The sequence below is a fragment of the Rhinolophus hipposideros genome (assembly GCF_964194185.1).
Source record: "Rhinolophus hipposideros genome assembly, chromosome: 8".
NCBI lineage: Eukaryota > Metazoa > Chordata > Mammalia > Chiroptera > Rhinolophidae > Rhinolophus > Rhinolophus hipposideros.
The window spans coordinates 46817824-46831397 of NC_138054.1; the positions used below are offsets into that span (position 1 = coordinate 46817824).

At 37.1% G+C, this 13574-nt stretch overlaps 1 protein-coding gene across 1 annotated transcript; it reads left to right on the forward strand.

Annotated features, from left to right (window-relative positions):
* Positions 1-2076: 2076 nt before the first annotated feature.
* On the forward strand, positions 2077-7892 carry INSL5 (insulin like 5; the record flags this gene model as incomplete). Its single annotated transcript, XM_081058035.1, has 3 exons — positions 2077-2251; positions 2867-3004; positions 7663-7892. The coding sequence occupies 3 exons, from the start codon at positions 2077-2079 to the stop codon at positions 7890-7892; spliced, it is 543 nt and encodes a 180-aa protein (XP_080914161.1).
* Positions 7893-13574: the final 5682 nt, after the last annotated feature.

Consider the following 13574-nt stretch of genomic DNA (forward strand, 5'->3'; position numbering starts at 1 on the left):
ATAAAAATGCAGATTATTATCTCCTCACATGAGGAAACTAAATCTTGGAGAAGACAATTACACCTTCTAAGCCACACAGATAGTAAACTGAGTTACAGACTAGATGAGGAGGAAAAGTCATGCCAACCTCTAAACGAAAAGGATTAAGTACTACATTTACAGGTCTAAGCAGCAAATAATTGTTGATCAAGAGAGGGAAAGATTAATTTTCATTTAGTTTATTGTCTCTGGTTAGACCCTGAGATATGTGGAAGGGGTGATATTTGGGGGCTTAAGTGGAGAACCTGAAGTATGATGTTGTTTGGATTTTATTTTCCAGGTAATGCTGAGCCACTGAAAGTTTTTGAGGTGGGAGTAACAGATATCAGACAACTACAGCAAGACTTAGAATTTCAAGTTAAAAGGAGCCCTTAAGTAATTCAGTCCAACTCTTTCAATTCACAAATGGGGAAAATAAATCTCCCAAATGTAAGGCTTCACAGCTAGGACTTTTATTATTGGCACTAGCTTTTTATCTGGGTAACTAACCTGGCTGATTAGCTTGCCTCCATTTACTCACAGGCTGGACTCACGTCTTACTGGCTTCTCATCTGCATCCCAAATTAACATGAGCCCTGATGAGGTCTTAAGAGTTGGCAGAAGAGGGAACCATTTTGAGCTGAGGGGGTGTGGTAGCAGAACTCAGAGGTAATAGAGTATATCTGACATCCAGGGTAGTGATCATTCCTTGTCTGAATAGTTCTCTCTTGGATTGCGCAGAAGCCCAGCCTATGCCACTGATCACAGCTTTACAGCAGTGCTATGATAAACTGTTATTATCAAGATAGGCAGAAAAGGTCTCCAAAGAAGGGAGGAAGTTGGAAATGAGTGGCTGAACAAAAAATTGCTGATGTAAATGTGCTAGACTTGGTCATGCTGATGTCCCTTGGAGTTGATAAATGACACAGATCCACCTGCAATTTTGACCCATCAAGATAAGGTTGCTCCATCTAATGTCAAAATCTGTCCTGCTCCTTTGGTCCATTTCTTTAAAAAAAAATAATATATATATATATATATTCCCGATGAGAGATCACAGACAAGTAATCAAGAAAATCAACTGAAAAACTGTTTGTTCAATTTGCTACAAAGCGAGCCAACAATTCTTTAAAATCTCAAACTCCAGTATTCTCAGTTTAGGTAAGACCACCATAAGAACTAATGCCTTCAGAATGTTTACCGGAGAGAAATGTCATTACTTAGTATTTTGGGAATTATGTATTCAGCTTTCCATTATAAAAACGTGTGTTGATAAAAGCATACCTAAGTCATAGGATGAAGGACAAGAAGGAAAATTCTAGTCAGAGAAATTCTCCTACATTCTAAAGGAAATTTATATTTTCAAGTCCATTTCAATCATGAGGGAGGAAATAATCAACATTTATTGACTTTATTTTGTCAAGCAGGACACATGTTATCACATTAGCTCTGTGAGGTAGTTACTATAATTAGCACAATTTTACATAGAAGCGTTTTGGGAAGGTTAAATGTCTTGATTAAGATTTTAGATCTGATAAGTGGGAAACCAAGATTCAAATGCAAAATATAAGAACATAATTCTTAAATTTTCTTTCTCATTGTTTTGGTATAAATGTTGCTTTCAATACCCACAAAACCCTTTTGAGATAGGTTTTCCCATTATAGAGATATCATTATGGAGGTTTAAAGAGTTTAAAGCTTGCCCTGTGTCACTCAGTAAGTAGCTAGGCTGACACTGAAACTCAAACTTGGCTACTTCCAAAGCTTATGTATTTTCCATGATGTCTTCCAAGATGGTATTCTGTTTATTGTCTCACGGATGCAGCTAATGGTAAATGATAATGTTCAGAAGTGACTGAATAACTAGCAACAATCATAAAAACACATTATCAAAACTTCATGGTGTGACCTATGTGCTTAGCAAATATTGTAAAAATGAGGTTCCGACCAATAGAATATCAGGAAAGGTAGTATAAATTGGACAAGAGTATGAGAATAACTTCAAAACTTGATTTGGCCTTATTCACCATAACAGATTCTCATTCAATTCTCAGCAAAATGAAGGGCTCCATTTTTGCTTTATTTTTATTCTCTGTCCTACTTGCCTCCTTAGAAGTGAGGAGTGAGAAGTCTCTGAAGCTCTGCGGGCGAGAGTACATAAGAAGAGTCATCTACATATGTGCTACCTCCAGATGGAGAAGGCACCTGGAAGGGATCCCTGTAGTTCAGCAAGGTAACATTAACTTATGTGACTGCTTCATTTATTTTATTTTTTCAGGCTTGTTTTAGTACCTGTTTCTCTAATTACGGGTAAGCCACTTCTATATCAATTTAGGGGTTAATTATCAAATAAACTGAATGTGGGTTGGGAAAGAGGTGAGCTTACTACCTTTAAAAAAATAAGGACCTTATTTTATTTTGTCTCCATCTTGAAATCATTTCATTGCACAACTACTTCAATGAGCTCAATATCTATGGCAGGAGCTATAGGGGACAAAGAGAAGCACATGATTTAAAGCATGGTGGAGTAACAAGATTTTTACACATGGATAATTATAGAATATAATAAGTTGGAATTCAAGCAGATGCTAAATAAGGATGGAAGGAAGGAATCTATAATTAAGCACTTATTAAGTGCCAGGTAGTTTCATGTGCAACATTTTGCTGGTAGTTTCAACATTTCATTCAGACTTCTGAAAAGTATCCTGTGAAGTAAGTAATATTACTACCATTTACTATACAAAGGACAAAATTGTTCACCCACCTACTAAGCAGTATGGCTAGGGAACAAACCAGGTCTGTCTGCTTCAAGAACTGAGGTCTTTGTTGCGTCTACACTGGGTCTCAGGTGGGAAAAAGATAGTGGGTGCTGTGACAAATGACAGCATTGTAGAAGCAGTGGTGTTTGACCAAGGCCCTAAAGGATATGTAGGATTTGAGGAGTTACAAGGAGTGGTGAAGTGGAATTCTAATGGGAATTCCAGCAGTAGGAATTGTCTGATCAAAATTTTGAAGGTGGAAATGAACCCAGTATGATTCAGAAATAATGAGGGGACTGACTTCACTGCATTTCTTCATTTTTTTCAGTTCAAGTAATTTAGAAGTTGGACTGGATTTCTTTCTGCTAATCTTATATTAAAGTGTGTGGCAGAATTTATTTAAGATTCTATTTTAATAATCAATTGTATTTGTTATTGTTACAATAAAAAGATTAAAAATAAATGATTACATAATAAATGTTGCAATCAGATATATGATAGGTAAAGGTTTCAATTTGGTTCAAAGTGACTTTGGTAAACAAAAATATTTTTAAAGATGACCCACAGTTTTCATATTTCGGTGGGCGAATTTTTGACAAATTATGAACTTATCATTCCCACTTTAATATTGAGGTAGTCAGAATTACTAGATGTTAACAGAAATAATAAGGGTTTTTAATCTCAAGAGAGTAAGTATAATTTACCAAAATTACCACAATTTATCAATCTCTGGATTACCAAATCAAAATACACTAGACAAAATACATTTGGAATATCTATGAAACACATGGGGCAGTGGAATGGAAGTCTGTATAAGGCTACCTCTTTTTATTTTTAATTGTTTTATTTTTCAATTACAGTTTACACATTATATTAGTTTCAGGGGTATAACATAGTGATTAGATGTTTATAACTTACAAAGTGATCACCCCAATAAATCTAGTACCCATCTGATACCATACATAGTTATTACAATATTATTGACTATATTCCTTATGCGATAGTTTACATCCCCATGACTATTTTGTAAGTACCAAATTTGTACTTCTTAATCCCTTCCCATTTTGCATCCACCCACCAACAATCCCCCTCCAGATGGCAATCATCAAAATGTTCTCTGTATCTAGGAGTTTGTTTCTGCTTTGTTTGTTTATTTTGTTCTTTAAATTCCACATATAATGAAATCATATGACATTTTTCTTTCTCTGTCTGATTTACTCCACTCAGTGCAATACCCCCTAGGTCCATTCATGTTGTTGCTGATGGCAAGATAACATTCTTTTTTATGGCTGAGTAATATTCCATTATATATATGTACTACCTCTAGTTTATCCATTTATCCATTCATGGACACCCAGGTTGCCTCCATATCTTGGCTACTGTAAATAATCCTGCAATAAACACATAGATGCACATGTTCCTTTGAAACAGTGTTTTAGATTTCTTCAGATAAATATCCGGAAGTGGGATTACTGGGTCTTTGTCTCTTGCTATAGCCTCTGTTTTAAACTCTATTTTATCTAATATAAATATTGCAACCCCGGCTTTTTTCATTTCCATTTGCATCAAATATCTTTCTCCATCCCTTTATTTTCAGTCTGTGTGTCTTTCCATCTGAAGTGAGTATCTTATAGCATATGTATGCATCTTGTCTTCTTATCCATTCAGCTACTCTATGTCTTTTGATTGGAGCATTTAATTCATTTACATTTAAAGTGATTATTGGTAGGTACATAGTTATTACCATTTTGTTATTCATATTTATGTTCTGTTTGTCCCTCTTCTTCTTCTTCTTAAAGAATGCCCTCTAAGATTTCATGTAATACTGGTTTGGTGGTGATGAATTCCTTTAGCCTTTTCTTGTCTGGAAAGCTCTTTATCTGTCCTTCCTTCAAAGCTAAATGATAGCTTTGCTGGGTAGAGTAACCTTGGTTATAGGTCTTTGCTTTCCATCACTTTGAATATTTTCTGCCAATCCCTTCTGGCCTGCAAAGTTTCTCTTGAGAAATCATCTGACAGTCTTATGGGAACTACCTTATAGGTAACTAACTGCCTTTCTCTTGCTGCTTTTAAGATTCTCTCTTTGTCTTTAAGCTTTGCCATTTTAATTATGATGTGTCTCGGTGTAGGCCCCTTTGGGTTCATCTTGTTTGGGATGCTCTGTACTTCCTGGACTTGTATGTCTACTTCCTTCGCCAGGATAGGGAAGTTTTCAGTCATTATTTTTCTAAATAGGTGTTCAAGTCTTTTCTTCTCATTCTGTACCTTTATGATGAGAAATGTTGGTATGATTGATGTTGTCCAAAAAGCCCTTTAAACTGTGCTGAATTTTTTGGATTCTTTTTTTCTTTTTACCTTCTGACTGGGTGTTTTCTGCTACCTTAACTTCTAAATTGCTGATTCAACCCTCTGCTTTATCTAATCTACTGTTGAGTCCCTGCAATGTACTCTTTACTTCAGTTATTGTATTCTTGATTTTTAACTGGTTCTTTTTTATGTTTTCTATCTCCATTTTTATATTTCTTATATTTTAAAGTTCTCACTGAATTCACCTACTCTTTCCCTAAGTTCATTGATCCTTATAATCAGTATTTTTACCTCTGTGTCTGGTAGATTTCTTGTCTCCATTTTGTTCAGTTCCTTTTCTGAAGCTTTGTTCTTTACTTTTATTTGGGACATCTTTCTTTGTCTACCCATTTTGGCTATCTCCCTATGTTTGTTTCTATGTATTAGGTAGGGCTGCTATGTCTCTCAGTGTTAGTAGAGTGGCCTTATGTAGTAGGTGTGCTGTGGGGCTCAGTGGTACAGTCTTCTGGGCCACCTAAATGATAGCCTTGCTGGATAGAATAATCTTGGTTATAGGTCCTTGCTTTCCATCACTTTGAATATTTCCTGCCAATCCCTCCAGGTGTGTCCCTTGTGTAGGTGTGTATGCCCTCCCTTTGTAGTTGAGCCTTGGTTGCTATTTTCACATCGATGAAAGGGATTGACCCTTGAGCTGATTGGTTATGAGGACTGGCCATGACTACAGTGGAGGAACTGTTGTGCAGTGGCTGATTCTATGGAGCAGGATTCATTTTAGTAAGGCTCTAGTGCCTGCCCACTCTGCAGAGGCAGCTGGGTGGTGCTCCCGCTGGGTCTAAAGCCAACCACCAGACATGCAGGCCCAGGGCCTCATGGGAGGGGTCTCACTGCAGGGTAAGTTCAGCTGCAGCATGTGGTCTTCCCAGGGCTACCTGGCATGAACCATAGATTGATCCGCAGATGGCAGCCATCTTGGAGGTGCCTGGGACAAGCGAAGCTGTGAATTGAGTCTGGCTACCAATAATGCTGGGCTCAGCAAGAAGTATGGAGCATGCTGAAGCCAGATGCTGTTATTTAGTTTTTGTGAACCTTTGAGAGATTTTAGGAAACTACAACATGAGCCAAGACATACCATTTGTATGGAAAAGCCACTGGAAGATATTTGGGTGGGGTGGCAATTTGGGTGGGGTGGGACCTCAGGAAAACACCAAGGTGAGGTGAACAGTGTTAGCCAGGTTGATGGAGACTCAGATATAGCAGCTGCCTGTGTCCGCCCACAGGGAAGTGCGAGGGCTCAACAAAGAAACAATGGCTTCCACCAGCAGCTCGGTCCAGGAGAAAGCTGCCCCTCCAGCCTTCACTCTGAAGCCAGACAATTCAATTCCTTCCTGTATTTCCCTCATACCTTTTGAGCTGCTGTCCCAGAGCTGGAGCTCAGAGAGAGTTTGTCAGCGAGTAAGTCCATGCATGGGTCCTTTAAGAGTAATTCCTGGACTCCAGCAGCCTTCAGTCTTACTCAGCCACCATCTTTGCTAATTTTCACAGCCAGAAGTTGTGGGGACTTCTCTTCTCAGTATTGGAACCCTGGGATGGGGAGCCTGGTGGGAGGCTGGGACCCTTGCTCCTCCGAGGGGACCTCAACAGCCAAGATATCCTTCCCAATTTTAACCACCACACACAGGTGTGGGACCAACCTGTTCTATGTCTCTGCCCCTTCTACCATTCTCAAAGTGGCTTCTTACATATGTCCTTAGTTGTAGGACTTCTATTTATCTAGAATTCAGGCAATTCTCAATGATGGTTGTTCTGTAGATTTGTTGTAATTTTGATGTGGTCATGAGAGGAGGCGAGCACAGCATTTACCTACTCTGTCATCTTGACTGGAAATCAAGGCTATCTCTTTTTAACACCATTTACATGATACTGTTTATTTAACCTTTCACAGGTTTTCAGAGTATTTTCCCATATATTATCTATTTTCCCATATATTAGTTGAACAATTACTGTTTTACCAATCAGCATTCATTCCTATAAGTTTTCTTGGTGTTGCCAGCTTGACAAGTTACTGATAAGTAAGTCTGACTAAAGTTAAAGTGAGAGAGGACTTTGGGAACAACATTCTGATAAAAACACTACTTTTTATTTTCAGGCATAGAGGTTTAAATCTCTACTTTCTTCCTGTCTGATCAGCTTTGCAGGGCATACACAGTGTTGTTTTTGTTTATGTGTTTTGGTTTATAGCATACAAGTAATACATTTGGAAGCTGCTGGTCATGGAGCAGAGGTAGCCAGTACAATAGAAGTTAAGCCTTTCCCTGCTACTATTTAGCAGAGTGGCACTCGTTTTGTCACTATTCCTCTCTGCACTCATGTTTCCTCCTCCATAAAATGGGGAGGCTGGAGATGATTGAGTTCTTCTGAAAATGTCTAATCTCTGAAACCAGACCAACATTTTTAAAAAGGCGATGTGTAAGATTCAATTTCCTTTCAGAAATCTAATGCATTTCCCCAGTAGTAGAACTTCATTGTTGTCTTCTCTGTCAGGGTCCTCTAAGAAAGTATTTTTTCATTTTCCATACAGATGAGAGAGGAAACTACCAGTTTCCAAATGAGCATGAGGTTTCTGAGGAAAACAGAGAACAAAACCTTCTGAAGGTGGATTCCACAGGAGAGGAAAGTCTTCAGCATGGACAGCCGCCCACTCAAGAGCTTTGGGGGTCAAAGAAGCATTCAGTGATATCAAGACGAGACTTACAAACTTTGTGCTGTACTAATGGCTGTACCATGGCTGATCTGAGTGCTCTTTGTTGAGACAAGCAGATACCCAATGAGTGGCAGAATTTTAGCATGTGTTTAATTGCAGTGCTTTATTGCTAGTACAACACTTATGTTGTATGATTAAAATAATGGCTTTTGGGAAGGCAATAAATATTTTTTCCTAAAAGTTGTAGATGAATGGTTGTAGATGAATACCACAATAAAATCTATTTTCTTCCTTTGCCAAGATGACTGCACTGTTCTTTTCAAATTTTAACTAATCCTTTGAATTTTCAGATGCTGTGCAAAATTGCAATAAAAATGCCATATACCAAGCTCACTGTGATTTTTTCCCTTTTAAAAAAATTTAAATCATGTTAAAACAGTAAATAAAAAATTCTGATGGTAGAAAAACCTAAAAAATAAGCATAAAAAGAAACAAAAAATCAACTGTTGCCTCATCACTAGAAATAACTATCCACTCAACTTTTGGTTTACTGTATATTATTACTGAAAATTTAAACACTGATTCCTGATTAAGAATAAGAATCTAAACATGTGCTTTTCTCAAAGACCCTTAAAGTGATCAATAAATATTTCATAATATTATGCTGCTCTTCAACATTCTATTTGAAAATAGCTGGGGGCATATGTGTATCAGGTCCTATAAACAGCTCAAACCCAGAAAATATTTGAGTAATAAGCTCCTTCCTATAGACTGGACAACATTGGTTTTATCTCCCTATGGCTGAGATAAAAGGATATTCTATTCTCATCCTGGAAGAAACTAAACTGAGATAGCCATGTCATTGTGACACAATTGGATGTCTTCACAAATGAAGACACGAAGTAAGGATATCACAAAACTGTTTTCATTTCTAATTTTGACAGCCAACTCCCCTGTGGGTTGTAGCAATAGTCAGCCTCTGTTTATTTGGAGTACTATTCTTATTAATACTCCAGTCTGTGTATTTGAAATCCATCTACTACATAAACTACATATTGGACACTTAAAATGTCCCAAGGCATTGTGCATGGTAATTAAACAGTTTGTTGCAGAAAACCTGTAAGGGTGGGATAATACTTTACCATTGTTTTGCAGATAAAGAAACTGAGGCTCAGAGAAATTAAGTAAATGTCACAGAGCTAAGGAGGTGGTGTTACTGGATTCAAAGTCAGGCTGCTTGGCATGAATCAAAACAGTCACGTCAAACTGTACTGATAGTCAAGGTATTCTTTACCACCAGACACTGCCTGCTTGTTCTGTTTGGTTTTAAGTTGCTTTCACTGAAGAATGTCCTTTGATAAGGCAGTAAAATTAATATTAAATCTCAGACATTGAGCATATCCCTTTTGAATATTTAGGGTGGTGAAATGGTAAGAGCACATGAAGCAATTCTGTGGCATACTGAAGGATGATGGTTGTGTCAGGAAAAGCATCCTGGGGATTGAATTGTGAGCTTCAAACTAGCTGCTTTTTCCATGAAGCACCATGTATTTTTAAAGAAAGACTGAAAAATTGTGGTTATTCAGATTTGAGTATTTGAAATTAAAGGAAACAAGATTCGAAAATGAACATTTGAAAATGAGCCTGTAACTAACTTCAGGAAAAACAACTGACAGTATTTGTTGCTGATGATAAAATTCAAACACACGCAGTTTTGCAAAACTTTTATTCACCACCATGGGCATCAGTTGTGATATTAATGAATTTTTGATATTGCATAATGAAATATATCAACATTTGGAAAATCTACATAACTTAGCGAACCAATATTTTCCAAATGATCAATGCATATATTACAAAATCATGGATGGATACTAACATGATGTTTGCCGGTGAAAATAAATAAATAAATAAATAAATAAATAAACAAACAAACAAACAAAATAAGAAAATAAAATAGTCTTTACTATTGATCACCTAAAGAGTTTTATTCTATTATATATTGCTTAAGGACTTATTTTGTTATAAATGGCTTCTAAATTTATCAAATACCTATTTAACTTCATCAGATGGTACTTTTCTTTTGTTAAGGCGAAGAATTGTGTTGATAGCCTTCTTTATGTTGACATTTCTCTGCATTCTCAGAATAAATCTATTTGATCATAGCGTAATAGGTTTTTAATATTCAGGACTGAATTATTAATATTTTATTGAGAATTGTCATATCTGTATTCATAAGTAAAATTGATCTCTGTTTGGCAATGAAGATTAGTTTAACTTTATAAAATGAAGGTAGTACCTATTCTTTAGAAATTTGGGGGTGGGAAAGCGATAATAGTATCTTTTACCCGGTGACTTTAAAAAATTCACTGCAGTATAATGCGTGTAATCAAGTGCATAACTTTTAAGTTTTATTGGAACATGGCTACATTTATTTGGTTACTTATTGTCCATGGCTGCTTTTGTCCCTCCACAGCAGAGCTGAGAAATTGTGACGGAGTCTACAGAGATGGAAATAGTTATTACCTAGCCCTTTGCATTTTGCCGACCTGTGCTTAACAAACAGTCTAATTTCTTCAGGTTGACCCACTTCTCTAGAGTGGGTCCTTAGAAGGCTTTTACTTGTGTTTAAGAACTGGAATGCAAATGAGCCATTTTGCTCTTTTTCAAAATTTTAGCTGTCCTACCAAAGTAAATTTCTTATAGAATAAATTTCCTTAAAGGAAAATATAAACATAATGTTTTATAATTACCTAACAACACTTAGTTCATTTCTCTTTAGTTTCAAAATGAAATAATGACTCTCTGATCTTAATATTTTTTGTATGAATTTAAAAATAATTTCCCAGCACCCCCTGCACAAATCAGGCTGGATATTCTCTCCTTTTGATAGATGATTCACTGTCATCCCTGTCTGTGGGAAGCAACAACTTTCATTTTTTGATTACAAATTGAAAGTGAAGCTTCGTGCTCCCATACTGGTTATACTGGTTTCTTGCCTTGCTAAGTAGGGAAAAATAGCCTAGTGGGTGGGTGGGGAACCACAAGTTTCAAGTTATGTCCTGCACTAAAATAAAAAATAAAAAGTGTGTACCATAGTTAAACTAGTGAGGAAAAAAACTGAGAAGAGATTAGAGGAAAAACTGAGAGGAAACTTTAATCTAATACCTAACATATTTAAGCCTCAATTAACCTTCTAGTAGTATGTGTTCATGCATGTGAAGAAGGGAAGAGAACATATAAAGTCAAATGGACAGTAAGAAAGGAAAACATAAGTGGCAGTAAGCAAAAACATTGAGAAGAACTAAGAAAGTACTGAAGTGGGAGGCAAGACATCTGATTGGAAGAAGTATAAAGACTGGCAAAGATTAGCAAAAAAAGGCTAAACGGGGGGGATGAATAGGATTTTTAAATAAATACTGACTTGAGACATTATTTGTCATTCAAAGATGAGGGTAGCATATGATTAAAATTTTGAAAAGAAAAAAACAAGTAATCTAGGGAATTACATTATGGTGGTGAACAGAAATTGCTAAAATATGTGTTTAATCCTTTAGGAAAACAGGTTTTACAGGAAGAAGTTGGAGATTAAGAGCAAGCTTGTACAATGAGCCAGATGTTTTATGTACTTTACCTTTCACTCTTCATGGCAAGAACATAAGTAGTGACCACTGATCATTATTAGTGATAAGTAATAATCATTGTTACGATCATTTTCGCCTCTGAGGATACTGAAGCCCACGACACTGGCCACTTTGCCCACAGTCACACAGCTAGTAAGGACTCGAAGCTAAAAAGAGATGTTTGTCAAATCTGTGTTTTAAAACAACAAAACAAAACAAACCCAAAAGCAAAAACATAGATCACATGGCTGCTTAAAAGAAATGAATTCAGAAGAGAGCTGAGGTGGAATGCAGCCATAGGAATATTTGGCAGATTTGGCCTGAGGAAGCACTTCAGCTGTTGGTGAAAACAAACCACGCATTGGTGTGTATGAGAACCAGATTGCAGGAGGTGAAAGCGGGAGTAGCAAAGAAAATCAGAGGTAGTGGGGGCAGGCCATCTTCTTAAGAATTTCGGGAGCAAAAAAAGCTTAGTAAACGATCAATAACTATTTCATATTGTGTTTTCTTAATGCATTTTTGATAATACTTGGAAAGACCGGTCAAGTAATGGTCCCAATAAGGAACCATTTCGTTCTCTAAAATTCTGGACTTAAAAGTTCTAATCTCTCAACTGTTTTTGGTTGTTTTTTTCAAATCACTCCTTTATACTGGATAATTCCCAAGAGTTTTTTTTTAAAATCAATGAACTGAAGTAGTGTTTAATTTCCCAGTGTATAATCTACCGAACTCTATCATTAGGGCCTTCTAGTCTGCTTTCTTTAAAGTCCTATTAACAATGACAACAGAGGACAGCATGATAGTGCCATTCAAGATGTTCATGTATTTTTGAGAGAACCTTTACATTTCATATGATGTCTGAAAACAGAAATGAGTCATACATAAATTTTTAAAAAGTGAAGATGAAAAGGAAGGCCTCATTTATTTGGTTTTGGGGGAAATTTCCCTATTGATTTTGGGGGAGGGTTTCCCGCTGACATTCCCAGAGTTAACTGAACTTTCTGTAATTTGCTATTAATAGTGACTATGCTGCTGAAGTTGCTGCTAATTAATATTTTATAAAGCAGGAAGAAGATGGTCAGTCTCAATTTAGATGACTGCCAAGTCTAACTTTCTCACCTTAATGTTGTAGCTCAGCTGCAGTCTCGCTTTCTTAGCTGCCTGAGGCTATCTCCATCTGAATGTCCCATTACTAACTTAAATTCAACAAGTGCAAACTCAAACTTAGTATTTCAGTCCTGGAATTCTTCCTGCCAACTTCCATATTTTTGCTAACATGATCATTGATCTACTTGCCTAGACTCAAACTTTCAACTGCAATCATAGGAGCGACTATTGACTGAGAGCTTACGAGGCATTAGGCAATGTACTGTAGAGAGCTTAGGAAACGTATTTTTGTTTTTTCTCAAGCAGAGACTGTACCCCCATGCCCCTTCCAACCCTCTTTGAGTAAGTGTTCTGTCTCAAGGGGCTGGCTCTGACAACATCCCCCTCCTCCACCCTTAGCCTTACTCCCAGCTAATGTGAGGTAGGTACCAGCATTAGCATTACTTTAACCGGGGGAAGCTGTGTGTTAGTCAGTTTAGTAATTCATTTAAGATCACTTAACTAAAGACTGGGACAGCAGAATTCAGACCTGAGACTGCAATCTTCCAGAGCTCAAAACTGTCAGCCACCTTGTTATGTTATCTTAGAGTCAGTCGCCTCTAATGCCTCGTCCCCCGTGCCTGCTCTTGAAGAATTTTTTCCTACAATGTCTCATGCAGCTGTCTTCTCTTTTCCATTTCAATGCACCACTTATTCAGCTTCTCATTACCTCTCACTTGTGCTAAGTGGTCCTTCTGCTCTTTACCAACCTGTTCATCTTAAGCAGTCACTTCATGTATACTATCAGCTGAATGACAAGCCTTCGATAACTCTGCCTGGTGTGAGTGTCATTTTCTTACCCAGACAGTCAGGCCACCCACCATCTGTGCTTAGTTCTGACCACTTATCTTCAAGAACACTGTGTCCCACCCAGTCTAGACGTCTTCCTGTACTCTGACTCCTGTGTGAAAATTCTACTTTCACCTTCATAGCTTAGATAAGTGCTATTTCTTTCAATGATTCCCTTAATCAGATAAAAATATTCTGGTCTTCTCTGATGAAAACATAGTCTAGCCTGTA